At 54.0% G+C, this 23,501-nt stretch overlaps 6 protein-coding genes and 1 non-coding gene across 7 annotated transcripts, besides 1 other annotated feature; 5 read left to right on the top strand and 2 right to left on the bottom strand.

Moving 5' to 3' along the window:
• Positions 1 to 701: 701 nt before the first annotated feature.
• On the top strand, positions 702 to 3,737 carry CYME_CMQ393C (chloroplast preprotein translocase SecA subunit; the record flags this gene model as incomplete). Its single annotated transcript, XM_005538221.1, has 1 exon — positions 702 to 3,737. One exon carries the CDS (start codon positions 702 to 704, stop codon positions 3,735 to 3,737), a length of 3,036 nt encoding a protein of 1,011 aa, XP_005538278.1.
• Positions 3,738 to 6,179: 2,442 nt separating this feature from the next.
• On the bottom strand, positions 6,180 to 7,349 carry CYME_CMQ394C (probable platelet activating factor acetylhydrolase; the record flags this gene model as incomplete). Its single annotated transcript, XM_005538222.1, has 1 exon — positions 6,180 to 7,349. The coding sequence occupies one exon, from the start codon at positions 7,347 to 7,349 to the stop codon at positions 6,180 to 6,182; it is 1,170 nt and encodes a 389-aa protein (XP_005538279.1).
• A 320-nt stretch (positions 7,350 to 7,669) lies between these two features.
• On the top strand, positions 7,670 to 8,857 carry CYME_CMQ395C (26S proteasome regulatory subunit RPN9; the record flags this gene model as incomplete). The annotated part of the gene is made up of 1 exon (XM_005538223.1): positions 7,670 to 8,857. The coding sequence occupies one exon, from the start codon at positions 7,670 to 7,672 to the stop codon at positions 8,855 to 8,857; it is 1,188 nt and encodes a 395-aa protein (XP_005538280.1).
• A 2,461-nt stretch (positions 8,858 to 11,318) lies between these two features.
• CYME_CMQ396C (hypothetical protein) lies at positions 11,319 to 11,990 on the bottom strand (the record flags this gene model as incomplete). Its single annotated transcript, XM_005538224.1, has 1 exon — positions 11,319 to 11,990. The coding sequence occupies one exon, from the start codon at positions 11,988 to 11,990 to the stop codon at positions 11,319 to 11,321; it is 672 nt and encodes a 223-aa protein (XP_005538281.1).
• Positions 11,991 to 12,460: 470 nt separating this feature from the next.
• On the top strand, positions 12,461 to 13,342 carry CYME_CMQ397C (probable S-formylglutathione hydrolase; the record flags this gene model as incomplete). Its single annotated transcript, XM_005538225.1, has 1 exon — positions 12,461 to 13,342. The coding sequence occupies one exon, from the start codon at positions 12,461 to 12,463 to the stop codon at positions 13,340 to 13,342; it is 882 nt and encodes a 293-aa protein (XP_005538282.1).
• A 2,758-nt stretch (positions 13,343 to 16,100) lies between these two features.
• Positions 16,101 to 17,859, top strand: CYME_CMQ398T. Its single transcript, XR_002461578.1, has one exon. It is a non-coding gene; the product is annotated as a hypothetical transcript (transcript).
• A 19-nt stretch (positions 17,860 to 17,878) lies between these two features.
• CYME_CMQ399C (hypothetical protein, conserved) lies at positions 17,879 to 19,057 on the top strand (the record flags this gene model as incomplete). Its single annotated transcript, XM_005538226.1, has 1 exon — positions 17,879 to 19,057. One exon carries the CDS (start codon positions 17,879 to 17,881, stop codon positions 19,055 to 19,057), a length of 1,179 nt encoding a protein of 392 aa, XP_005538283.1.
• A 3,114-nt stretch (positions 19,058 to 22,171) lies between these two features.
• Positions 22,172 to 23,501: part of a sequence feature (repetitive element) that runs on past the window's edge.

A 23,501-nucleotide genomic window follows, 5' to 3' on the forward strand; every position in this document is an offset into this window, starting at 1 on the left:
CGGCATGGATTGGTGCACTCTTTGGACGCTCTCGTTGAATGAGCAGGTGCGCATCCAGTTTGACAAGTGCTGTATTGGATGCAAGGAACGTTCAGGATAAGCATGCGAAGAAGCGTGCTTCACTCATCGAAGGACTTGCGAATACCTGATTTGAACAAGTAAGGCCGTTTCATCCAATTACCATGAAACATATCAGTTCCTTTCACCTCTTTTTCCAACCCACAAGATGCATTCCTTTTGTAAAATACCCGCTAGAAAAGCAAACAAAACAAAAGTGACTCGCATACCCAGGTGTTCCACACGTATCTGTGCTGCGTCTATCGAGCGACTACCAGAGCGCTGCATCTCCAAACGTACCCAGCATCCGATCTCCGCTGCGAACAAGTCGGGGCTGCTGTTGGTGACGTTCGTACTGCTTGTGGCGGTGGCGGTGGCAGTGGCTTCCGCTCTTAGAAAGTGCTCGCTTCTCTGGTTTCTGACAGTACATGTGTCTTCGGTGGACTCTGGTTTGTTTCGTCATCGATCTTACAAAGTAAAAACTCAGGTGTCGGGTCCGGAAGCGACAGGAACGTTGTCGGCGGCTCTACCAACAGCCGAAGCAGGGGTAGTGAACCGAACTCCGCTAGGACTCAAGTTTTGCTCCCTCTGACAATTTAGAACTGACGTTGCAGAAAGGACCAGGGCTTCATTCGTTGCCCACCATGTTCCATGTGACGTACCCGTTCACGCAGAGACAATGCTTTCTCCGTTCACGAGAAGCGTGCCTTGCAACGTTGCCAGCTGGTGCTTTTCGAAAGCACCTGTGGCGCCCTTCGTGCTGGTCGTTCCGCACACGTCTTCGTAAAGAGGCGTCGCTACGGAAATCCACAGTTCTCGCTCCGCTTACTCGCCGTCTGCAGCTGAGTCTCTTCGGCCTCCCAGAGCGGTTCGTTCGCAAGTCCAAGTCGCCGGTCTCGGCAGAGTCCAGTGTCGCCACTGAGCTCACACGTGATCGGGTCAAAGATCCGACGCTCGCGAAGTACTGGGATACACTTCTGGAAATCAATGCACTGGAGGCGGAACTGGAACAACTCAAAAGCGATGAACTCAGAGCTCGCTTGGATGCCCTGCGGAGAAACGACTCGGTGCGGAGCGGGGACCCGCCACTGGCCGAGGTATTCGCCATCGTTCGAGAGGCCGCACGTCGGACGCTCAGCATGCGACCCTTCGATGTGCAGGTTCTTGGTGGCCTTGCACTCTTTCACGGTTGCGTAGCGGAGATCGCCACCGGTGAGGGGAAAACGCTCATCGCAACGATGCCGGCATGTGCCAGCGCGCTAGCGGCTCGCGGTACCGTCCTGGTCGTGACGGTGAACGATTACCTCTGCCGTCGCGACTTTGAAAACATGGGTCCACTGTATCGCTCCCTGGGTTTCTCTGTCGGGTGTGTGACCAGCGCCACAGAGCGGGCGGCACGTCAACGAGCATACGCTTGCGATATCACCTATGTGACGAATGCGGAGCTTGGATTCGACTATCTACGCGACCATCTGGTGCTGAGCGCTGCTGATCAAGTGCTTGTGAGGCCCAAGCCCTTCTACTTTTGTCTACTGGATGAGGCCGACTCAATCATGATAGATGAAGCGCGTACACCGCTGATCATTTCCCAGGCTGCAGAGGCGCCCACAGAGAAATACGCTACTGCCGCTAAACTGGCTGCAAACCTGCAGCGGGATCGGCACTACACGGTCTATGAAAAGGAGCGCAATGTCACTTTGACAGGCGCCGGTTACGAAGCATGTGAGGAGGCACTGCAAGTGCCAACGCTCTTCGCCGCAGCGGATCCGTGGGCGCCCTTTGTGCTGAATGCACTCAAGGCGAAGGAGCTCTATCAACGTGATATAGATTATGTCGTTCGGGGTGATCAAGTGCTAATCGTGGATGAGTTTACCGGTCGAGTACTGCAAGGTAGGCGCTGGTCAGAGGGTCTGCACCAGGCCATCGAGGCCAAGGAGGGGCTCGCTGTCCGCACTGAACCGCGGACTGTAGCTTCCATCTCGTATCAGTCCTTCTTTCGCCTGTTTCCTCGTCTGGCAGGCATGACGGGCACCGCTGCTACCGATGCAGCAGAGATACGCGAAACGTACGGACTCGAGGTGGTCGTTGTGCCCACCGCGCTACCTGTCGTTCGCCGAGACTACCCCGATGTGGTGTTTCGAACGAGTCGCGGCAAACTTCTTGCTGTGGTCGCAGAAATTCGACGCCTGCACCTTCGAAAAGTGCCCGTCCTGGTTGGAACCACCAGTATTGAAGCTAGTGAGCGAATCAGCGCCCTTTTGAGCGAAGGCGAACGCGTTCCGCACGAGGTTCTGAATGCACGTCCGGAGAACGCTGAACGTGAGAGCGAAATCATCGCCCAAGCAGGTCGTCTAGGAGCGGTTACGATCGCAACAAACATGGCTGGACGAGGAACCGATATCGTGCTGGGTGGAAACGTGTCCAGTCTAGCACGCGCTCTTCTCCAGAGGGAGCTGCTTGCCACGTTCGCTCTGGGGCCTGAATGCTCCTCTGGGGCCGGCGACCGCGCATCCACCGAGCATTTCCTCTCGTGTCTCGAAGAGGCGGAGCATCACCAGCTGCACTGCTTTGGAGAAAAAATCGCTGAGGCACTGCGTTCCCAGCGTTCGACGGATCCCGGTCCGCGGCTTATCATCGAATCCATGGAGCAGCTGCATCAGCTGATGCTGCAAGCTGCCGAGTTTCAAGAGCCAACGTTGCCCTTCTCTGCCGAGGCCCAGGAGCTGGTAAGAGAGGCACTTCAGTGGCTGGAAAAGCAGCTGCGTCCGCGGCTCGATGCAGAGCGCGCAGCTGTGCTGGACCTCGGTGGCCTGCACATCCTCGGAACTGAACGACACGAGTCACGCCGCATCGATAACCAGTTGCGGGGTCGTGCAGGTCGCCAAGGTGACCCCGGATGTTCGCGTTTCTTCCTGTCGCTGGAGGACCCCATCTTCAGGGTGTTTGGGGGTGATCGGATGGCTCGCCTCGCCGAAGCGTTTCGTCTGGACGAAACAACCCCCATCGAGAGCGTCCAGGTTGCGCGTACGCTGGACAATGTCCAGCGCAGCATCGAGCAATATTATGCGGGGATTCGGAAGCAGTTATTCGCTTATGATGAGGTGCTTTCCCAACAACGGAAGGTACTGTATCGACAGCGAAACCGCTTTTTGGAAGCCGATGAAGCGCTCCTATTCGGTTCGGATGCGGCAGCAGCCCGGGCCTCTGGGGTGCTTGCTGGCCTCGCGGGCGACTGGATACGAACGACGATTCAGGATATTCTCCAAGCAAATCGTCGAGATCCGGCAAAATGCGTTCAGAAATTGAAAGCGTTCTTCCCAGGGGCGCTTCTGAACGAGAGCATGTGCCAGTCCGCAGCAGCTATCGACCAAGTTGCCGCCGCTGTTGGCGTACGGCTCTCGCAACACCGGCGGATGTTGCAACAGAGCGCACCGCAGCAGGATGTTGCTGTCTTTCGCTATTTGGCACTGGTTCAGCATGATCAGCTCTGGAGTGAACATTTACGAAAATTAGCGCTTTTGCGGGACATGTCGTCTTTGCAGACGTTGCGGCAGGTAGATCCGTTGCAACAGTATCAGCAAGATAGTTTTCAGCTCTTTGAACAGATGATGGCACAAATAAGGCGCAACACTGTATACTCGTTTTTCAAGTATTCGCCGGGGCCAACGGTATCCGCGTGATGGCCCTGCGCTCCTCGAACCGATGATTGCGAAACATGGTGCAACTCTGGGTACGTTTTCTCCACATAGTCGCCATTATCGGTGGTGCGTTCATGGTAACTGTCATGCCGTGTCGGTAGAGCGAGACACGTGACGCTTGGGAGTTGTCCAGCTGGAAGCCTTCGACGAACCGCTCTCCATGGGATGGTACCGACCGACCCGATCGCACGAGTGATGCACTTGCGATCTATTGCTCGAACAGGACTTTTTCCGGGATCGTGCCGAGTCTGCTCTGCAACGTGGACTCCGGAGAGAAGATCGCTACCTCTGGTACTTGCCTGATAACTAGGGGTGCGCTGGCGAGCACCGCAAGGTTTCAGATAAAGAGCGTGCATCGAGAGGCAACCCTCGTTTGGCAGTCATGCGCAACCGTTTTGTTTTCAGAGGAAACGAGCTTTGAAGCGACAACCAAGTGAGAACACGGGCCTAGAATGGCAAGTTTCTCGGTGGAACCTAATCAGGGCGCGTGGTCTGCCACGTTCATCGCAGAGTAAGACGGAATGAGAGGACTAACTCGGACAGACACTCTAAAGTGTAGGGCTCGTCCCATTATGATTAAGATCCGTTTTTGCAGGATTTGGATGCGACTTGTTCCTTTTCCTCTCTCGCATCTCCTGCTTGAAACATGTAGTTCTCTCCTGTGCCTGCAGCTCTATTATCACCTGCAGCAGCATGTTCATAGCAACGTTTAAGAACCGATTTCGCTGTTTATGACTGTTGTTGTTGTTGTTCACACATTGTACGCAAAGGCAAACTTGCGATTTACGCTTCGCCCGGCATTTTCATCTTCCTTGTGTATAGCCTTGAGGCACACGCTCCCGCAACGACACGCGGCTTCGGTCAGGTGTAGCGCTATGCCCTATGCACCTCCTCATCCGCGCCCCGCTCTGTGGCTCCTCGACACTTGCTTTACCGCGCGGAATATGCCTTTGAGGACTGCAAAAGAGTCCTCTCGATACGCTCTGTTTCTGCGCCTGGTGACTTGCTTTGCAATTGCGGGCCTCTTCCAGTCGAATATCTCAGCGAATACTGTTTCTTCTGCGCAGCGAAGCACATGCACAGGCTTTTCCATTAGATAACGAGCTTTTGGAACGGTAAGTTTTCCTTTAGGGATCAAGTATCTGGAGAAAAATCCTGACTGGAAAACAAGTTAAGCAATCTCGATCTGTTCACGCTACCTTCGTAGGCTGCAGCGATGCTCACTTCATCGGAAGCGATCGCAGCGATAACGCAGGTCCGAGTCCATGAACGCCCTGCTCCACGCAAACAGTCGAGACGGGAGCCTCTGTTAGCGTATCCCGTGTGTGATATCAAGCAGCTGTGGAATCACATTTCGTCGATGGGCACAAAGTGAGCATGATTAGTCTTTCAAATGGAATCGATTATTTTGAAGCGGCGGAGTCATTGAACTTTCGGAACGAGCTCGAGCAGACGCCGCCAACTAACGATGTTGAGCTGTTTTTTTCGTCAATCCAGCGGCACGAATTGCTGCTTTCTCGAGTTCCCTTGAAACAGAAAAGTCGAAAACATGAAGAATGCGTGATTTGGTCATTTTACATACAAGAAAATTAGAAGAATAGAAGCATCACTCATGCACTGGAAAATGATATCGTTTATTTTACGAGCGAATGTTCGTGAGTGTCGCGAATCCTCGAGTTTTCGATAGCGCCTCGAATCCCCGACGCAAAACGTTGAAGGAACCGCAGTGGAATACGACAGAAAATTCCCTAAACCAGGTATGAATCCGTACGCACGCACAGCTGAACTTCGATTGCCGAGGCTGAACATCTAAAACCGTTCGAAATCTAATCGAAATGAATGAACTGAACGAGCAATGCAGTGTTCTACAGTATTCTGAACTACGCTGGGCGGTGAGCGAGCAGTTTAAACACTCTATGTCGCCGGCGAACTCGCCGTACTACTAGTTCGATCGACTCGCAATCCGATCCAGATATTCCTTGACGCACTGCTTTTTTTCCGACGGCTATACGGTAGAGGATAACGAGCGGTAGCGTCAAGTTCCCGGAGCGTCTGCTTCAGATACGTAACCAAGAATACCCCACACCAACGATGACATCGCTGCTGTATAGGAACCTTGCCCGTCAATCGACCAAAACAACTAAGAAAATAGAAGGCTACCTAGAGCGCGTCCTCGGGTGCAGCAGTCGCCGACATATACCGGCAACAGGTTCGCCCGGTCCAGCTCAATGAAGTCATTGAGTACACTGTATTTGGACCTGTGTGCTCGCGTGCATCTCTTCCGGTGAATACGGTGCCTTGCCCTCAAGTGCCGCCAAGCTCCAAACTCGTTCAAACCCCATAAACTCACCAGTTGAAACGAAAATAGGAAAGTGGAATGAGCGTCACCGGAAAGCGCTGCTCACGTGAATCGCGAGAGACATTCTAGGGCTCTAGGGGAACAACGAGGTCAGCCTCACGTTCCAACGTTGCAACCCAACGCGCTTCATCTCCGTCTAAGAAAGCAATTATCAAATCCAGCTGTGTCTGGAATAGCCGACTTGGGTCTTGGCGCGAGGCTAAACGAGCAAATCGAGTCACAATCCGGGGCAAACGATGCTCAAAATCTGACTGCACCTGGTGTGCAGCTCCACGCAACATCAAACGATGTGTGGCTGGCCATAGCTGCAGTGCCCGACGCTCCGTCGGGGACAGACTGCGGGAGAAGAGCTCATTGACGAGCAACAAGCTGGGAGCGATCGCGCCCGTCGGTAGAGGAAGACTTGATGCTTCTTGCGTGGGCTCACGCCGCCCTTCGTTTCCATTCTCGATCTCGGTTTCGTTTAGCAGAGGCCAGAACCACGGATCCAGTAACAAGCAACGGTGCAGTGAAAACTGGTCAGCTCGAGGCGATAACAACCACTGGGCTATCGTGGCACCTCCAAAAGAGTGTCCACAAAGCGTTATTCGCTTAGCATCACACACCTTCAGCAGCTCCAGCTGTAGCCGGTCTTCCTCGGCAGTGGCGGGTTCCGTGCCCTGGAGCCATTCCAGTAAGGTTTGGATCTCTCGACAACGCTTCTCCAATTGTTCCTTTCGTGCTCGTTTTCTCTTCCCAACAGGATCTCGAAGATTTGGTTTTCTGTAAAAAAGAGCGGTGCCTGATCGAGTAAGCGTAGCAGATGCGGTTCCATCCTGGTGTTCAACGGCTAGCACTACCATCCCGTGAGCGCTCAGCGCGCAGCACAGCTTTGCATAAGCAGTAGCGGTTCCGCCCAGTCCGTGCGATAGAATGACCACCGGCCAGCGGCGCTCTGTCGCTGGTGAAAGATCCGGATACGCCTCCATGCGAATCGACCCGAAGAGACAGCGCAGTGTCCACCAAACGGGTCGGAAGTCGATACCAAGGAAGCGAGAATAGCCGCGCACGTAGAGCGCCTGCGGACTCGCTATCCAGTGTGCACGCTCCTTCGTAGGCAGCCCGCCATCACCCACAATAGCTGCCGGATAATAAAAACGCACAAGCACCTGCGAGCATATCCATCGCACAATGGTGCCCACTGGGAACTGGATCCGCTGTTCGCCTGGAGCAGTTGCCTCACACTGGAGCGCCATGCTTCGCTCCTCGAACTGTTTGCTGATAACTGTTGTTCACCGCTAGAACGCTCTTTTTCACCAGCTTTTTGATAGTTTACAAACACTGCCAAGCCATAACACTTGTTCGAGGCTAGGAACCTCTCCTTTCCTAGCGCTTCAAATATCGCAGAAAAACTTGCATACGAACGGAACAGCGTCTCAGAAGTTGCTTCCAGCGCAAGCGCCAGACACTCTGTGAACGGCAACGAAGCCGTCACGCGTTTGCGCGTGCGTTCGCCCAGCGAAGAACAGCGCTACCCGATACATGCTGTCGAGCATCCGCTGTTCTACTCGAAGCTATGAACACTGCTGGAGGCGCGAAAGAATATATAGACCAGAAAGCTGTTGAAGATCCTGCAAGATATGGAGAGCTTGCTGACCTCTACGACAAGCGCTTGTGGCACCAGCTCACGCAGTGTGTTGTTGCGCTCGTTGAGCACTGGCAGGAAACCGGCGTTCAGAGTGAAGAGGCGCTGGCATTTTACTATCGCTTTCTACGAGATTTTGAAACTAGATTAAATCCTCTTTCGCTCACTCAAGTTGTTATAGGACTTTCTCGTTTGGTGCACCGGCAGAATGCGCGGAACGCTGCTGCGTTTCTGCGCGAGTGTCTTGGCGAGAAGGCTCCCGTGGAACACAGCGTTGCAGCGCGCACGCTCTATCTTTCCGAGCTGATCCGTCTGCTACTCCGAACTGGCGACGATTCGGCGGTAGATGAGGCGAAGCGGTTGCTGGCGGAGGCTTCTAGTCTAGTTGCTGCGACAACGGGGACGCTGGATCCTGCGGTGAGTTCCGCTTACTACCGCGCAGCCAGTGACTATTACAAGGCGATCGGCTCGGCTGGCGAGTTTTACCATCACGCGCTGGCTTTCCTATCGTGCACACCGATTGAGGTTCTCTCCGAGGCAGAACGCGTGGAATGGGCTCTGGATATCGGGATGGCAGCCCTGTTGGGCAAGGACATCTACAACCTCGGCGAGGTGCTGCAATGCGACGTCGTACGCGCTCTCGCTGAGCAAGACGAGAGGAAGTGGTTTCACCGACTTTTGCAGGCAGTTGAAATTGGCGATATTGACGAGTTTGAGCGTATAATGGAGCGCGAGGTTACGGAGCCCCGACTGCAGGAGCTCTTACGTACCAACCGAGCAACCCTATCCCAGAAGATTCGTTTACTGTGCTTTACGCGTATGGCGTCGTTCGATGCGGTCTACGCGGGAAAGATACCTTTCTCTGCTGCAGCGAAAGAATGTCGCGTAACGCTTGACGAGGTGGAGCATATGGTGATGAAAGCATTTTCCGAATGCCTGGTGCAGGGTTCCATCGATCAAGTCGATGGGACGATAACAGTTTCACGTGTACGGCCACGCGTGCTCAATCGCCAAGATGTTTCCAAAATGATTGAGTACTTGAAAGCCTGGGAAATGCGTACGGACGAGATGTTGCAGTCGTTGCAGACTGAAGCACAGGAGCTCATTACACCGAGCTGAGGCTCAGTCGCTGCCGAGAACGTCCCATCAGTCGCTCGTTGGTTGTGGTGTTGCTGAGCGCTTCGACATCCGGCACAGAGCAGGCGAGCTTGCTCCTATGAGGTCTTGCGCGCACACGTCGAGTCTATGGGGAACAGGTGACCTCACCTGAAAGCTTGCGGCGTCGGACTTGGCGACGACCGTCTAAGACCACCATCTGGCAATGATCGAACCGAGTGATCCGTCCACGCGACCTGAGCGGCAATCTAGCACATGAGTTAGATTAAAATGGATTAGTGTGCGGGTCGCTGCATTCCTGCCATTCGTCCCTTTTCCGAACGATTCCTAGATGCACATTCGCGACTGTCGAACTGCTGCACTCAAGGGTTGCGGATTCGTACGTACTTTTACGGTTCTGGAGCGTCTCTCGGAAGTGACTCCTTCGACTTCGTGCCGCTGGAATTCGTGACATCACAGCGATCGTGATGATTCGCGACGATTTCAAAAAACGATTTGGAAAATAACGGACTTCATGATCCATTTCATACGTGCAAGCTTGCACGCGTCCCCGTCTCTTACGTATATCATGCTCAAATCACGCATTCTTCAAACACTCGATCCTTCTGTTTCATTGCAACTCGCGGACGTAGCGATTCACGCCTCTGGATTGACGATTCTAGTCCTTGCTCTGGATTGTGCTTCGACGCCAGATGCGTGTAATCAACCGCAATTCGCGATATCGCGCAGATATGCGCCGGGTGTTTTCATTCGAAGAAATGAAGAATCTAAGAGAAAGCTATGGACGTGAAAGTCGGGTATCCCGGAGAACTGCCATCGTCGAATGGAGGAAAAAACTAAAAAGATCCTTTTTTCGTCGAGGTTAGAGCGAAGAAGAGCAAGTGACGAAGAAGACGGTGACGGTGAGAGATAGACGAGAAAAGTTCATCGTCCCACGCGACGATGACAAGACTGCAGTGGCACTGAGGGCGTGAGTACTAGGGATCCCTGCATCGGTGCGTTCAACCAGAGGCAATGCACGCAAAGGGTTCGTGGACCGCGGGTCAAACGCTGCTATCAATATCGGACGATGTGCGGTGCTGGAGACGAGGCCCGAGAAGCTGAAGCGATCCAAATTCGTGGGGCAGCCTTTGAACCTTGACGTGTACAAAGACAAACTGAAACCGAAAGCGGGAGTCCGGTCAAGAAAGGCTGGGAGTCGTCTGCGCTCTGGTGTGTACTATCCTAAATGGTCGTGGAACATTTTTTGCTTCGCCGATGACATACATGAAAAAATGGTCTCGGAGGTTTCCGTCTGTTCTGTTTGCGTAGAACAGTGTCTTAGACTCGAACTTTAGTCATCGCAGCGATCGCTTCGAGTGCGTAATGTGACACCGTTTTGCATATCGGGAGCGAGGACGGATCGGAAATCGTCGACCTGCTCTCCTTCCTGAATTTTCCTTCCGGTGCTTGCTTCGTTATTGAAAACATGGTGTTGCACAAAATCTGCAATCCATTAGAGCAGCGTACGCTTAAACATATATCAGACAGAAAACTCGTCGATGGAACTGTCCGGAACAAGCCCCTGAGCGAGAAGCAAGAGATCGGGCGTAGAAGCGGAGGCGTGTATCGAGTTGAGCCTTCGTTACTCACCACGGAGATGCCCCAGGCGATGAAGCGAGCCTTTGCGCGCCACAGAATGACCTCCGGAAGAGGATACATGGTTGACATCTGGTGACTCCTGACCACAGCCGGGTATCGCTGCCGTGCAGGGCTCTCCGATGCTGTCTACAGAATGGATGAAAATGGCAAGCAGGTTGTACATCACAACTTTTGCCTGCGTGTGATATGCGTCGACAACATCGGCAACTGGCGACACGGGGACTTGAATGCCGCCATCAGCATTCTTCGACCGCTATCAGCAGAGCTGGAGAAACTGGAAAGATGCGCTTACTTAGAGCCAGTGCTTAGAGAGCGAGAGGAACATGAAGCAGTCGCAAAAACGCCTACAAAGGATGGTATTGACGTCGATCGGAAGAGACCTAAATTTACGATGCACGACAACGTTGGCTGAGTGCACCCTTCAACTTCATTGTGACAAGAGTGCAATCATAATCCCCGGATGCGCGCTTGATATCGGGAATCAGGGAAGAAACCGTCGCTGCTCACCGGAATGTATACCAGGGGGCACTACGCCAGTTTCAGACCACTGTTCTTGTCCGGAAATGAGTCCTGTATCGATCTAGTGATTCCGTGGCCGATGCGCCAAGGATAAACGCTTGTTGTGAGATTGAATGCGCAGCCGTTGTGTTCAACCCACAGAGACTGGTCTCTTTTTTTGCAGCACATCTGCAGACCTTGAGGTTTTTATCGTCGGGTGCAAGTCACAAGGCGGTGTCGACAACTCCACCCGGGTATCTCATGCGTGAACGCCTCATTACTATTCATCGGTTCGCCTGGGTTTGCATCACGAGTTCTGCAGCGTCTACGACAATGGCAATCCATAAAAACTACGCGATAATTCAAGAAAGATCTCAGCAGCCCCCATTGTACGACCAACGCCCTGTGGAACAATGAGGGACTCGGGAACTGCGCGCTTCCCGATTTGCTCGATCCAGCGTACCTCCTCGTCGCGGGTGAAAAAGTTGATGCTACAGACCAGAGTCCGCACGTCGACACCCACAAGCCAGGCGAGTAAAACCTGGAGCATCCGGTGTAAGGATGCCTCAAGACGCGCTCGCCTTCGCCCGTAGGCTGTGACAGCAGCGCGTCCGCGAGGAGCTTGCGGCACCGGGGCCGGCAGGGTTCTGCGCGCCGCAGTTCGCGCCCACTGACTGGTGTAGAGCAATAAACCGGTAGAAAGCGGGGTCGTCAGCAGCGTATTCATAATCCAGCCAAGGATCAAGCGACGAGGGCCATCGCAGTAGCGGAACCCACAGAAAGCATAAAGCTTCCATACTTCGCGACACCCGAGCGGAACCAAAAAAAGTAACGCGGGCGTGAATCCAGTCAAACCAGACAGCATATAGAGCGCGCCAGTAACATTCCATGAAAAGATGAACGCGACCACAGCGCCTTTGAGGAACAAGTACGCACATAGTGCAAGCTGCGCTCCCTCCAGGCGTCGCCACGGGAGCCAGGTCTTGAACGAGACCATCCGCTAAACACGCGCACAGCCTCAATACCAAGACCTTCGGCGTATACTGGGTCCTCGGTAGCGGTATTCACCAGTGAGCCCGGGTCAAAGCGCGCTGAACGCTGCTCCTCACGAAAGTGCAACGAGTCTACCTGCCTTTTGAGCCGGACATCGATGCGCGCAAGCGCAGATCGCTGCGGGCAGCGCTCGACAATGCCACGGGGCATCGTTCAGGCTGGTCTTCGAGTTGTGCATAGCTTTTGGACGTTCATTCGTTCTGTTTTTCGAGTGCTATCCGAGCAGGTAGACGTCTTCTGTGGCGGATTCGAGTTTTGCATACCGTATACTCGTTCACTCGATCGTTTTTCCGAGTCGTATTCGACCAGGTAAAAGTTGACCAGGGCGGACTCGAGCTGTGCACACCTTTTTACGTGAACTCCTTCGTTTGTTGCTTCGGGTGCGAGTGGAGTTGGTCTTTCATTCAAGCTTCCATGACAGCAGCTAGTCTCGTGTCGTCGACGCTTTGTTTCGGATGTAAGGTGAACCAGTACCGTCACCAGTCTAAAGCACTCGGTGGCTTAGAGGCCGTTTTCTCTGTGATCACTCCGCCGGAGGTCGACGTGGAGCAATCGAAACCGACGCCTGTCGTCTACTACCTAAGCGGCTTAACGTGTACCGACCAGAACTTTATTCAAAAAGCTGGCGCTTGTCGAGCAGCTGCTCGACTTAACTTAATTATCGTTGCACCGGACACAAGTCCGCGAGGCGCTGGCATCCCCGGCGAGGACGACAGCTACGATTTTGGCACGGGCGCTGGCTTCTACCTCAATGCAACAGAGGAGCCCTATCGTTCGCATTATCGAATGTACGCTTACGTGGTTGAAGAACTCCCCGAAGTTGTTCGGGAGTTGTTCCCGTCTCCGACAGGGCAGCGACTCTGCTCGATAACCGGGCACTCTATGGGCGGGCACGGTGCGCTGGTTTGTGCACTGCGGAACCCTGGCAAGTATCGCTCTGTCTCTGCGTTTGCACCTATCGCTCATCCAACTGCCTGTCCATGGGGTCAGAAGGCGTTTCGTGGGTATCTGGGTTCCGTGGAAGCCGGCAGAGTGTACGATGCGACGTGCCTCGTGCAGGATGCTTCGATCGTGAAGGCATGCAACCTGGATGATATTCTAATCGACCAGGGGACCGCGGATCAGTTCTGGCGAGAAGGACAGCTTCGAGCTGACGACTTTGTCTCAGCTGCGAGGGATGCTGGCCAAAAAGTAACCCTGCGAATGCAAGAGGGTTACGATCATAGCTATTTCTTCGTGTCAACATTTATTGATGATCATCTTGAATTCCATGCGGCACGCCTGCGGCGGCTCTGAAACACACATACGCACGCACGCACGCACGCACGCGCGCTGCACAATACAGCATAGCACAGCGGTCTACAGTGCTAGCGATTGGACTGGCTGACGATCCTGGTGGAACGGCTACTGCGGGCGATGCCGACCCCAGTTCGCGTCTTTTCATCCTGGTCGATAACGCCAGCGGCATCACCACCCGGAGCCTGTGGTCATACGTTGAATCCGGTGATTGGCCGCGTCGTCGGAACGATGTCCAACGTTGTGGCGAACAGGCGTAGAATGATAATCAGTCATGGTTGCGATGGTCATCGCATGTAGTAGATCTTTTTGGCGCATAACCATGAAGGATTCCACCACGCGGCTGCAGTGCCGACGCAAGCCGTCCAGAACAGTTTCTTCGGGAATGAAAATGTGGTCTACGAATCCAGGCGAGACGCCCAGGTTTCATTTGGGTACGATAAAGATCGGGATCTATTTGGGTAGTCGTTGTCCGTGTGTCCATGAATGCTGGCAGCCTGGACCGGAGCTTTCGGGCATTTCCGAGCATTCGCCTATGAACTGAGAACGCATGTTGGCATGACGTGTTTCGAGGCCGATGGATACCTGTTTCGAGTAATTGCATTCAGAGGCGCACTCCCCGTCCAATACAGATCCAATGAAACAAGAGCGCATGCTTGCATCGCATTTACTTTAGCGTAAACTACCCTGTTTCCGAGATGCAACGGCATCGGGCGCCGCGGTTCCGCCATTGCGGCATCATGATGCACAGCTCGCTGCGCATGCCCGGGCATGTGACCTTGGAAAGCCATGGAGAACGCAGCCGCCCGTCTAGACAAGAGTAATATGACCGATGCCCCTTCGGAGTCTTCGTTCAGGAGTATTGTACCAGGGGATGTTTTGCAACCACCAGTTGCGGCTGATAACCGACTGCACTAGAAATACCGCTGACGAGCTTCCGGAATGTACCTGCGGATTTGAAGCGCTCATTGGAGCGCTCTGAATGCCTCCTTCTCGTCGCTATGCTGCAGGATTAACGACTAGCCTGGGCCTCTGCGTCACATCACAGTGCGACTTGATACTGGCGAAGTCTGAAGCATGGGCGTCCACGCAGAAAGATAGGAAGCTTTTAGGGAGCGTCTAGACGAGGATATGGCAAGCGCGCGGCAGCGCAGCTGCATATCGCGACGCCAGAGAAGAGACCCTGCTGTCGCTACAAACGCTTCATGAAACCCGCACTGGAATCTGCCACAGCGCCGAGGCACGCAAGTTTCTCGCGGTCATAACCGCAGGCAACATCTGACCCGCTGCACTATCAAACGCACTCTTCTAGAGGATCAGAACTCCGAGCCCTGAACGAGTTCATGAGGATTCTGAGCGCTCCATGCAGCGCGCATGCAAATTTACCGCTGAAACTGCGCATACGGCATGCTCCGCAAGGTAATGTCTGTATTGTCCTGTATACTACAATTAGAAACCGTTTCCAGCGTCACATGGGTGCGGTGCATCGAGCACCGCACGCTTCAAATGGCATGACCTGTATTGTCCAATATAATCTAGCTATGAACAGTTACCAACTTCACATGGGTGCGACGCATCGAGCACCGCACGCTTCAAATGGCATGACCTATATTGTCCAATATAATATAGTTATGGACAGTTACCAACTTCGCATGGGTGCGACGCATCGAGCACCGCACGCTTCGCATGGTAATGTCTGTATTGTCCTGCATACTACAATTATCAACTGTTTCCAGCGCCACATGGATGCCCTGGGAATATCCGCAGCCTCTAGCGGTTAATGACGCGTCACCTGAACGAGATTGGTTCAACCTGCACCACAGGTGCGCATCGCTGGCGAGTACTGTCCAAACGTGTGATGACCATCTCGCACGGTTTGCAAGGTCCATTCCGAGGAGTTTGCTCTTCTACAGAGCGTATATCGTTTACGCTGCAGACTCATGTTCGTTCCTGCCATATATACTCCCTGTCGGTTTGCTGGGGTTTGTGCTCGTTCTAGCATAACCAGCATATGCACTCGTTGTGATACTCGTTGTGGAGGGCCTTTCGCTCGCCCCGCAACGAACAGGTTTCCGCTGCCCGGACGCGCTATCCGCCGTATGAGCACTTGGAGAGTGGCATCGGCTGCATTGTTTGGTGAGGCCGATCTAAACGCGAAAAAGGGCCGGACGCCTTCCACAAAAATACAGGGCATCAGGGGGCTCAAGTCTTCGGGAACGCAAGATGAGAGCTCGGGAGAGTCGTTTCTAAAAGACTCGGGGGAAAAGGCAGAACGCGCATGGGAGTCTACAAAAGAGTCGGCCAAAGACACAGGGGAAAAGGTAGAACGTGCATGGGAGTCTACAAAAGAGTCGGTCTCTGATGCGTTTACCTCGGCAGGCGAGGCGATATCAGATAAGTTCCGTGATCTAACCGGCCAAAAGTCCGCTCAGGAGAAGGCCGGAGACAAGGCTGGCGAAGCGGTGGAGCATCTGAAGGAGACGGGCCAGTCAGTAAAGAAGGGTCTGGAGAACGCCGCAGAAGCCGTTTCGGATAAGTTCAAGGAAAGCTGAATCGAACAAGTTAGAACATGGGGACAAGAACAACGGATACAGAACAGGAAAGATAAGGTGTATAGCCCAAGAATGACGTGCGATACAAGAGCTGGCCTATAGCCGCGAAGCTCGTAAAGAGATTTTTTTGGCAACGGCAGTCATCTGTAATCGTCAACACAGCCCTCGAAGAGGATGCGCTGCATACCATAGTTATATCCATTCCTATTCCTATTTCCATGCACATCGTTGTGCCCGCCTCATCTGCGTGTGATCGTCTGTGGTCATTTAGACGCGCTTTGCACAGGCATCCGCAGCAAAACGTGAGACGAATGGAGCAAGAGATGGCCACCTTGTAGGCATTCGGCGGGAAGATATCCTAAGAACTATCCGCTACGCAGCTACGAGGTGCGTCTTTTCTTCTCGACGGTAGAGTATGGACGGCAGAAAATATTCGTCTTTGACATCTTTACCTCCTGGGCGGAAAGTCCCACAAACCGGACGAGTCTGGGGGGCAAGTGGCCGGCGCGACCGCCCTAACCAGTGCAGCTATAACGTTAATGACACGGGCGGTTCGGACGCAACTTTCCGTGGACGACGCGAGGGGCGCCTCATCGCCCAGGCTACGTCCTGGTCGCTGTTGCTCTTGAACGCGTCGTTCCACGCTGGTGGCGCTCAGACTGTCCGAGTCTGGAGGGACTACGAGCCCCAGTTCCGTGTCGGGTTTACAACGCTTGGAGCGGGCGCTTGCAAACAAGCCGCGGAACCTTGCTGGCTTTCAGCGGCACCCGCAGCGGTGGCATACCGAAACGTTGCAGCGAGCGTCTTGGAGATGCGCCGTACCCAGCAAGTCTACAGTTCGATCTAGCTTGTGCTGTTTTCAGGGACATGCTGTCCTATGGAGTGCCGTACGCTGCACTGTATGCGGAACAACCGAGGCCTCTATCTTCTGTAACATCGAATCATGCAACGCGATGATCGCTCAGCATTTGCCCGAGCGGATCATCCTCGGAGCACGTCCATAGCGCTCTGGCCTTGATGGATTGCTGACTCGTACCACGCGAGTGGCTTGTTCCAGGCGAGAATCCAATACCCCTTCTGCAGGCCATTCATCGTTATTCATCGCAAGCCGTCAGTTTTCCAGCGCAATGCGCATGCAGTAAGTACGAAACGATTCCATACAAAATCCACGCGACATAGCCGCCGAGCGCTTTGAAAGCAAGCGACTTTTCCGAATGTTCATCCGGGTATGTAACGCTCGATGCCGCAGGTGTTTGCTCGCATTGCTGCTGGTGCGATTACGCTGTCATAAGCCTCTGACGTTCAATTCCATTGCCATCTGACGTTCGTTCAGCTTACCGAACACCATCTCGCGTTTCCATCTCCAGTTTATTCCTTTCATCTCTAACTGGTCCAACGCCCGCCCGCACTCGTGATGCGTTTATGTCGTCCTGAGCAAGTCGATGGGAATCGAGCAGCACCTATACCTGTTTTCGTTGCACGTGCTCGTCTCTCCCGCAAGAAGCGTTCGCGTTTGTGAACAAAATGAACAGCAAAGGGCACAGAGAGCTCGAGTTCGAGCACTCCATGCACTGATGCGTTTCATCAGAGGTAAGAAACGCATGGAGTTCGTGAACCGAGACTTTAACGCTGCTATCAATAGCAGACGATTTGCAGTGCTGAAGACGAAACCCGAGGACTGACGCGAACTAACTTGGTGGAGCAACCTCTCAGCTTCGAAGTGGACAAGGAGAAGCTGAGGTCGATAGCAGGATGCCGGTCAAAAAAAACCTGGGACGCGTCTCTAAGTGGATAGATATATTTGTACCCTGCACGGCCGTGGGACAGTTTCTGGTTCACTGCATGCAAAAATGTGCAGCAGCGTCTGGACATTTCGAAGCCATCACTAAATCGCACGCCGAGATTCACAACGCTGACTTTTAGCTCCGCTGCACGTCCTTGACGTAGGACCCTAAACCGGAACGCTGACCTTCCAGGCGGTTACATGTTCGTTATCTTCGGTACGGGTTTACGACGTTGCACAAACCGCTTCACGGCTAGCGGGGTCGTTGGTCAGTTGCCACACAAGGCCGAGCGCAGTGCCTGTCGGCAACGCAGCGCAAGAACGTTGGCACGGCTCGAGCAGCGTCGACGCGAAAACGTTCCGGGCGACGTGTACGTTACAAGTGGATGCATCGACTGTGATACCTGCCGGTGGATGGCGCCGTCGATATTCGATCGAGTTGGCAGCCAGTCAGCGGTCGTGCACCAACCCGAGACGGACGCTGAACGCGTTCGGACGCTGCAGGCTGCGGCGGCGTGTCCGGTCGGAACGATCCGGACGGAGAGTCCACCGCCAGCCGGTCTGTCGAAACAGGCTCGGGAAGCGTTCCCTGAACTCATAGCAACAAGCGGTGACGAACGCTCCGGAACTCGAGTCTATCACCTAGGGTACCACTCGGCGAAGTCGTTCGGAGCAACCTCGTACCTTGTGTTGCCAGACGGTGACCGTTGGAAAGACGCAGCTTTTATGACGGATAGCCCGCGCTATTTTCGCCCACTTGCTGATCAGATTGAGCAGCTCCTGAAGCGAGAGGGTCGTCAACTACGGTATATATTTCTGACCCACGTCGATGACGTGGCCGATCATGAAAAATGGGCAGAGCGTTTCCAAGTGCGTCGGATCATGCACGCGGATGATATCGATGATGCAGACGAGCGAAGCACACTTGCCAGCATTGAGATTCCACTCACCGGCTCTGGTCCGTGGTTACTGACACCAGAGTCGGTGACAAAGTGGCCTGCCGGAGCCGCGTCTCCTGCTCCCGACAGACACGGCGTCAAGATCATTCATGTTCCGGGACATACACGCGGCTGTATTGCTGCGATAGTGGACAATTACGTTGCGTTCACAGGCGATCACATAGCATATTCGGAGACGCGAAACGCGGTGACCGGCTTTCCTCAGGTCTGCTGGTTCGACTGGAGCCTCGTTATTGAATCCACCGCGAAACTCGCAGAGGAAGCATTTGTATGGATCATGCCAGGTCATGGTCGCCGCTATCACTACGCGAGCGTAGAGGCCATGCGACAAGGCCTCACCGAGTCGATTGCGCTCATGGACAGCGATCTGTACTGGGCCATGGTGCCCTACCGAGCGCGGGGCCGTGTTCGGTCATCGTGATGGATGCCAAATGCCAGGCAGCAGCCACCGTGTCCATGGTCGTAGGCGACGGTGGGCTTCAACGTGCCTGTGACCAGGCTCCTTGGTATCTCGATGACCTATACTCAGTTTTACGGAATAGCGGGGCACCGTTCTTGGCAGCAACTGACCAGAAGAGCCGTTCCCGGAATACGTGTTCGACGATTTAGCGTATCTGAATTGCTGAACCATGCAATACCCGTGCCGTGCTCCAGGCGAGAATTCAATATTCCCATTCCTTGCGTCTGATTTTATTCAGCAAAAGTCGCCAGCCGTGCAGCACAATGCCCACACTGCGTACTCCCGAATTTCCATGGATGCGTTCACGACGACAGACATGCATGACGAGCACGCATGCACGCTAACACTAATACAGAAGAAGCGCGTGAATTGCAGGCAGATGCAGGAGGTGGTGCACGGTAAGCTTAGCGAACGCCGGACGCTGAGGAACCCGAACCTGAAATGCTTAGTACGTTCTTATGCCACCAAGAGCCGTACGGCGAGGCGCTTCCTGCATGGCGACTGGAACGCCGCGACCGGCATGCAGGAACACCAAGCGCTCTCCGAATGTCCAGCGGCTTTGTGTCTCGCGAACTATTGAGGGAATTCTTTAGTACGGAATGCACATGTCGTGCTCAAACGCTGAAGACATCGGATGCAATATGTTCAGTTGCGAACAGAGAAAGCCCTGAATGCTCGTCTGGGGCAGGGTACTGGTATGGTACGCTTCAGCAGTTCAGAAAAGCTGGATCCATCTCTACCCGTATACCGGGAACACTTTTCTGGACGATTGCTGATCGATACCAGCGTTCCACTATTCCATATGACGGAGTCTGCGGCGCAACAGCGCCACAGCGCATACATGTATCGCCCGCGACACGCATCTGCAATGCGGTGACGTGGCGCGCGAAACAGCTGGACACGCACGTGGCAGCGCTGCGAATGCGTGTCGCCTTCTGCCTCGAAGTGCCATAAGGTTTGTAAACATGAACCTGGGTGACCGTGAGTAGTTTTCGGCCTATATAATGGTGCCCGCAACCGTGCCAGCATCCACCACCTGGAACAATCCCGTACATGGGACAGGGCTCCGAGGCCAAGAGGCTGCTGTCTGGCGCATTGCACGACTGCATGAAACATCGGCATGCTGGCGCTTGGTAGACTTGTCAAGGCGTTTCGCAGGTTACAGGTAGCGTCTCGTAGCGGCAAGGTGGTGCTCGACAAAGCAGCGGTGTTGCGCAGCACAGGCGCTTCCGAACGCGCCTCAAGTACCGAACTGTATACATCGTTCGGGAACGGGAAAGAATCTATCGTATGCGAGGACAGTCCAGCGGCGATCGGTGCAACACCTCAGGCGTATCACTCGGAGATATGCTTCCGCTGGTCGCACCGTGAGGCTGTCGTATGCATGTTGTGCTCTTGGCTCTGAAACCGGCAACGACCGTGACTGCGGCTATTTCTTCTGGGGCAGAGACATCCGTATCCTGGCATTGCAGGAGACACTACACTCAGAGAACACAAAGACGTATGATCGTCTGCATATCCCAGGCTACAACACGGTTGAACCAACATACGTAGACCCTACGGACAAACCAATTTTGTTACGCACACGTGGTGTTGCGCTCACTGTCGATCGACGCCTCACTTGCTATGCGGACGGCAACCCGTCTCCATGGATGGTCTTTGTGAGTGTGACAATTCCAGGTCAACCTGCACCTTGGCTTGTGGGCTCCATTTATATACCACACGCCTGTGAGATGCGCCAACAGGCACTCAAAGAGTTGGCCTCCAACATCCAGCGATTGAAACGCCGCACACGGAATGAGGAACCGATGATAATTATGGGAGATTTTAACATGTCGGCGGGCCACCTTAGGCAACACCTACAACGAATGAGATGCGGATTGCTGTCGGTGAATCCGTGTAGAGGTTCACCCCTGACGTGGCACCGCATTACCGACCAACGTTTGCTTCGCTCATCGATAGACCACATCTTAAGCGACCGATGCGACCCGGCACTCCTACAAACTGCCGTTGACTGAATTTGGGATGCCTCAGATCACTGGCCCATCCACTGCAGATGGTACCCGCACCCGAGGAACCAAAGCGCTGAACCAGCAGCCGACACGACTCAGAGCGCACAGCAAGGGTTACCAGCAAGTGCACCCTCAACATACCAAGCCCGGATACTAACCAACAAGTCACTTGCAGCCTGCCGAGGAAAGATAACGAATTATCAGTACATTAACGAAGAAGAGACAACAATAGAGGGATCTACAATAGGAAAAGAGACTCAAGGCGATACGGAAGGACAGACACGATGGCATCATGATCCACGTACCAGAAGAATAACCAGAGAAAGCAGCTCAGGAAAGAGCCCGAAGAAGAAAAAGACCAGCAAGAAAAAAACAGAAGAATAGAAAAAAGAACTCCCAAACGAGCCCATCACAAGGTATCCCCCGAAAGGGCACCCCAGCTGGAACTCAAGAAAGCTGCCGCCAAACTCAGTCACCTACTCACAGCGCTGAAGATCCGAAAAGCTGTGCATACAAATCTTTAGACCAATTGGCACGCGAGTTTGTAGATGGGAATCAGAAGACTGCCAGAAAATTGGGACTGCTTGCACCAGATCGCAACAGTTGCAAACCTCAGTTCCTGAAACGACGTACCAAAACTCGGATTGATGAATACCGCCGACTCTAGAAGATCGTCACCCGCACCGCCATACGCGCCAAAGCCGGAGACGAGGAAGCGAAGGCAGCGCTACCGGCGCTACAGGCGCAACATGAGGAAGCTATCGAAAGAACGAAGAAACGTTCCAGAGAAGACAAACGAGGGGATCGAAACCGCAGAATCGCCTCCCTGGCGAAATCTGTGCTGGAGAGCACCACCGAAGATGAGACCTGGCGCTACATCCGATCGAGACTGGACGCACCAGAAAAGTGCCTGGGGCTCACACCAATCGTTTATGAGGAAGCGCTGAGGACGGAGCGTGCCTCAGTGAATGAGGCCTGGATAAACCACGGGATAGAGCTGCATGAAGACGCAACTGGGCACTGCCGAAACCGAAACTATTGGCACCAATATGCTGCAGAACTACCGCGCCTCGAACCGGTACCGGAATGGAACGACCCAATCTTCTGGCCTGAATCTGTTCGGACCCTCTTAAGGTCATGCAACCGCAAAACACCTGGCTTTTACGGTATCCCTGCGGAGTGGATGAAACTGGCGATACCAAAAGACGGGACAACAGGGACACCATCGATACCAGATGAACCTGACACAAGCTTAGGCAAACGCCTTGTGGAGCTCATCCAACGCATGTTCGAAGAGGCGTACATCCCGGATGTACGGAGGACTGCCGAGGTCGTACCGATCCTCATGTATGCTTCATCGACTTTCAAAAGGCCTTTGACACGGTCCCGCATGAGGCTCTATTTCTGAAGATGGAACGCGCCGGAGTCTCCGGAAAGTGCTTAGCGTTCTTCCGTGCGCTCTAGGCAGACTCGTGGATGCGCATCCGACTGGGCGACGGCTGAAGAACCCCTTCGGTAAGAGTCCGCCGTGGACTGCGACAGAGCGACCCCGCATCCCCGCTCCTTTTCAACATCTTCATCAACGATCTGCTGAACAACTGCAGACAATACGGACTTGAGGTGCCGTGGATAGACTGTGGAGATGCCCGGTGAGGAACGCCCACATGGGAACCGCCTCGCAGGCCTTCTATTTGCGGACGATGTCGTGCTGTTGGCACCCGCCCCGGGAACGCTTGCGGGTAGCATGGAACAAGTCAGCGCCTGGGTCGATCGCTGGAAGATGAACGTAGGAGCATCGAAGTGCGGCGTCATGGTCATCCATGGAGACTCGCAGCGCATTCGCAATCGCTCGTGGCGGTTGCAGAATCAGGAAATTCCGATCGTGGAAAAATATCGCTACCTGGGGGTCTGTCTCACGCCGACGATCGACGAAAAGGCACACGTCGACGAGATGATCGCCAAGATGCATAGACGTACAGCGATCGCACGCCCAGTCCCATCCGACCCCTCTATCCGCTTAGCAATCCGTACCAGCGCACCAAGGATGTGTATCATCCAGCCTGCGACCTGTGGTGCTGAATGGTGCGGCATGAAGCACACAAATGCTTCGCGTCTGCAGACAGCTGCCAACGGGGCAATGAGACTCGTTGTTGTTGGATGCTCAATGCAGAGCAGAGCAACCAACCCGTTGACACTCGGACTTGAACTCCAAATACCCTCGATAGAAGCGATAGCAGCAGGCTGCCGGGCATGTATACGGGCCAAAGGGCCCACTATGCGCACCTCTTTGAGTCGGATTTTCATGCAGACCCCAACGCACCGCAAAAACACTTGTATGAAATCGACGCAGATTGGGCTGAAGCGCCTCTTAGGCGAAAACACGCTCCAATCGT

This window comes from Cyanidioschyzon merolae, chromosome 17 (genome assembly GCF_000091205.1).
Source record: "Cyanidioschyzon merolae strain 10D DNA, chromosome 17, complete genome".
Taxonomy (NCBI): Eukaryota; Rhodophyta; class Bangiophyceae; order Cyanidiales; family Cyanidiaceae; genus Cyanidioschyzon; species Cyanidioschyzon merolae.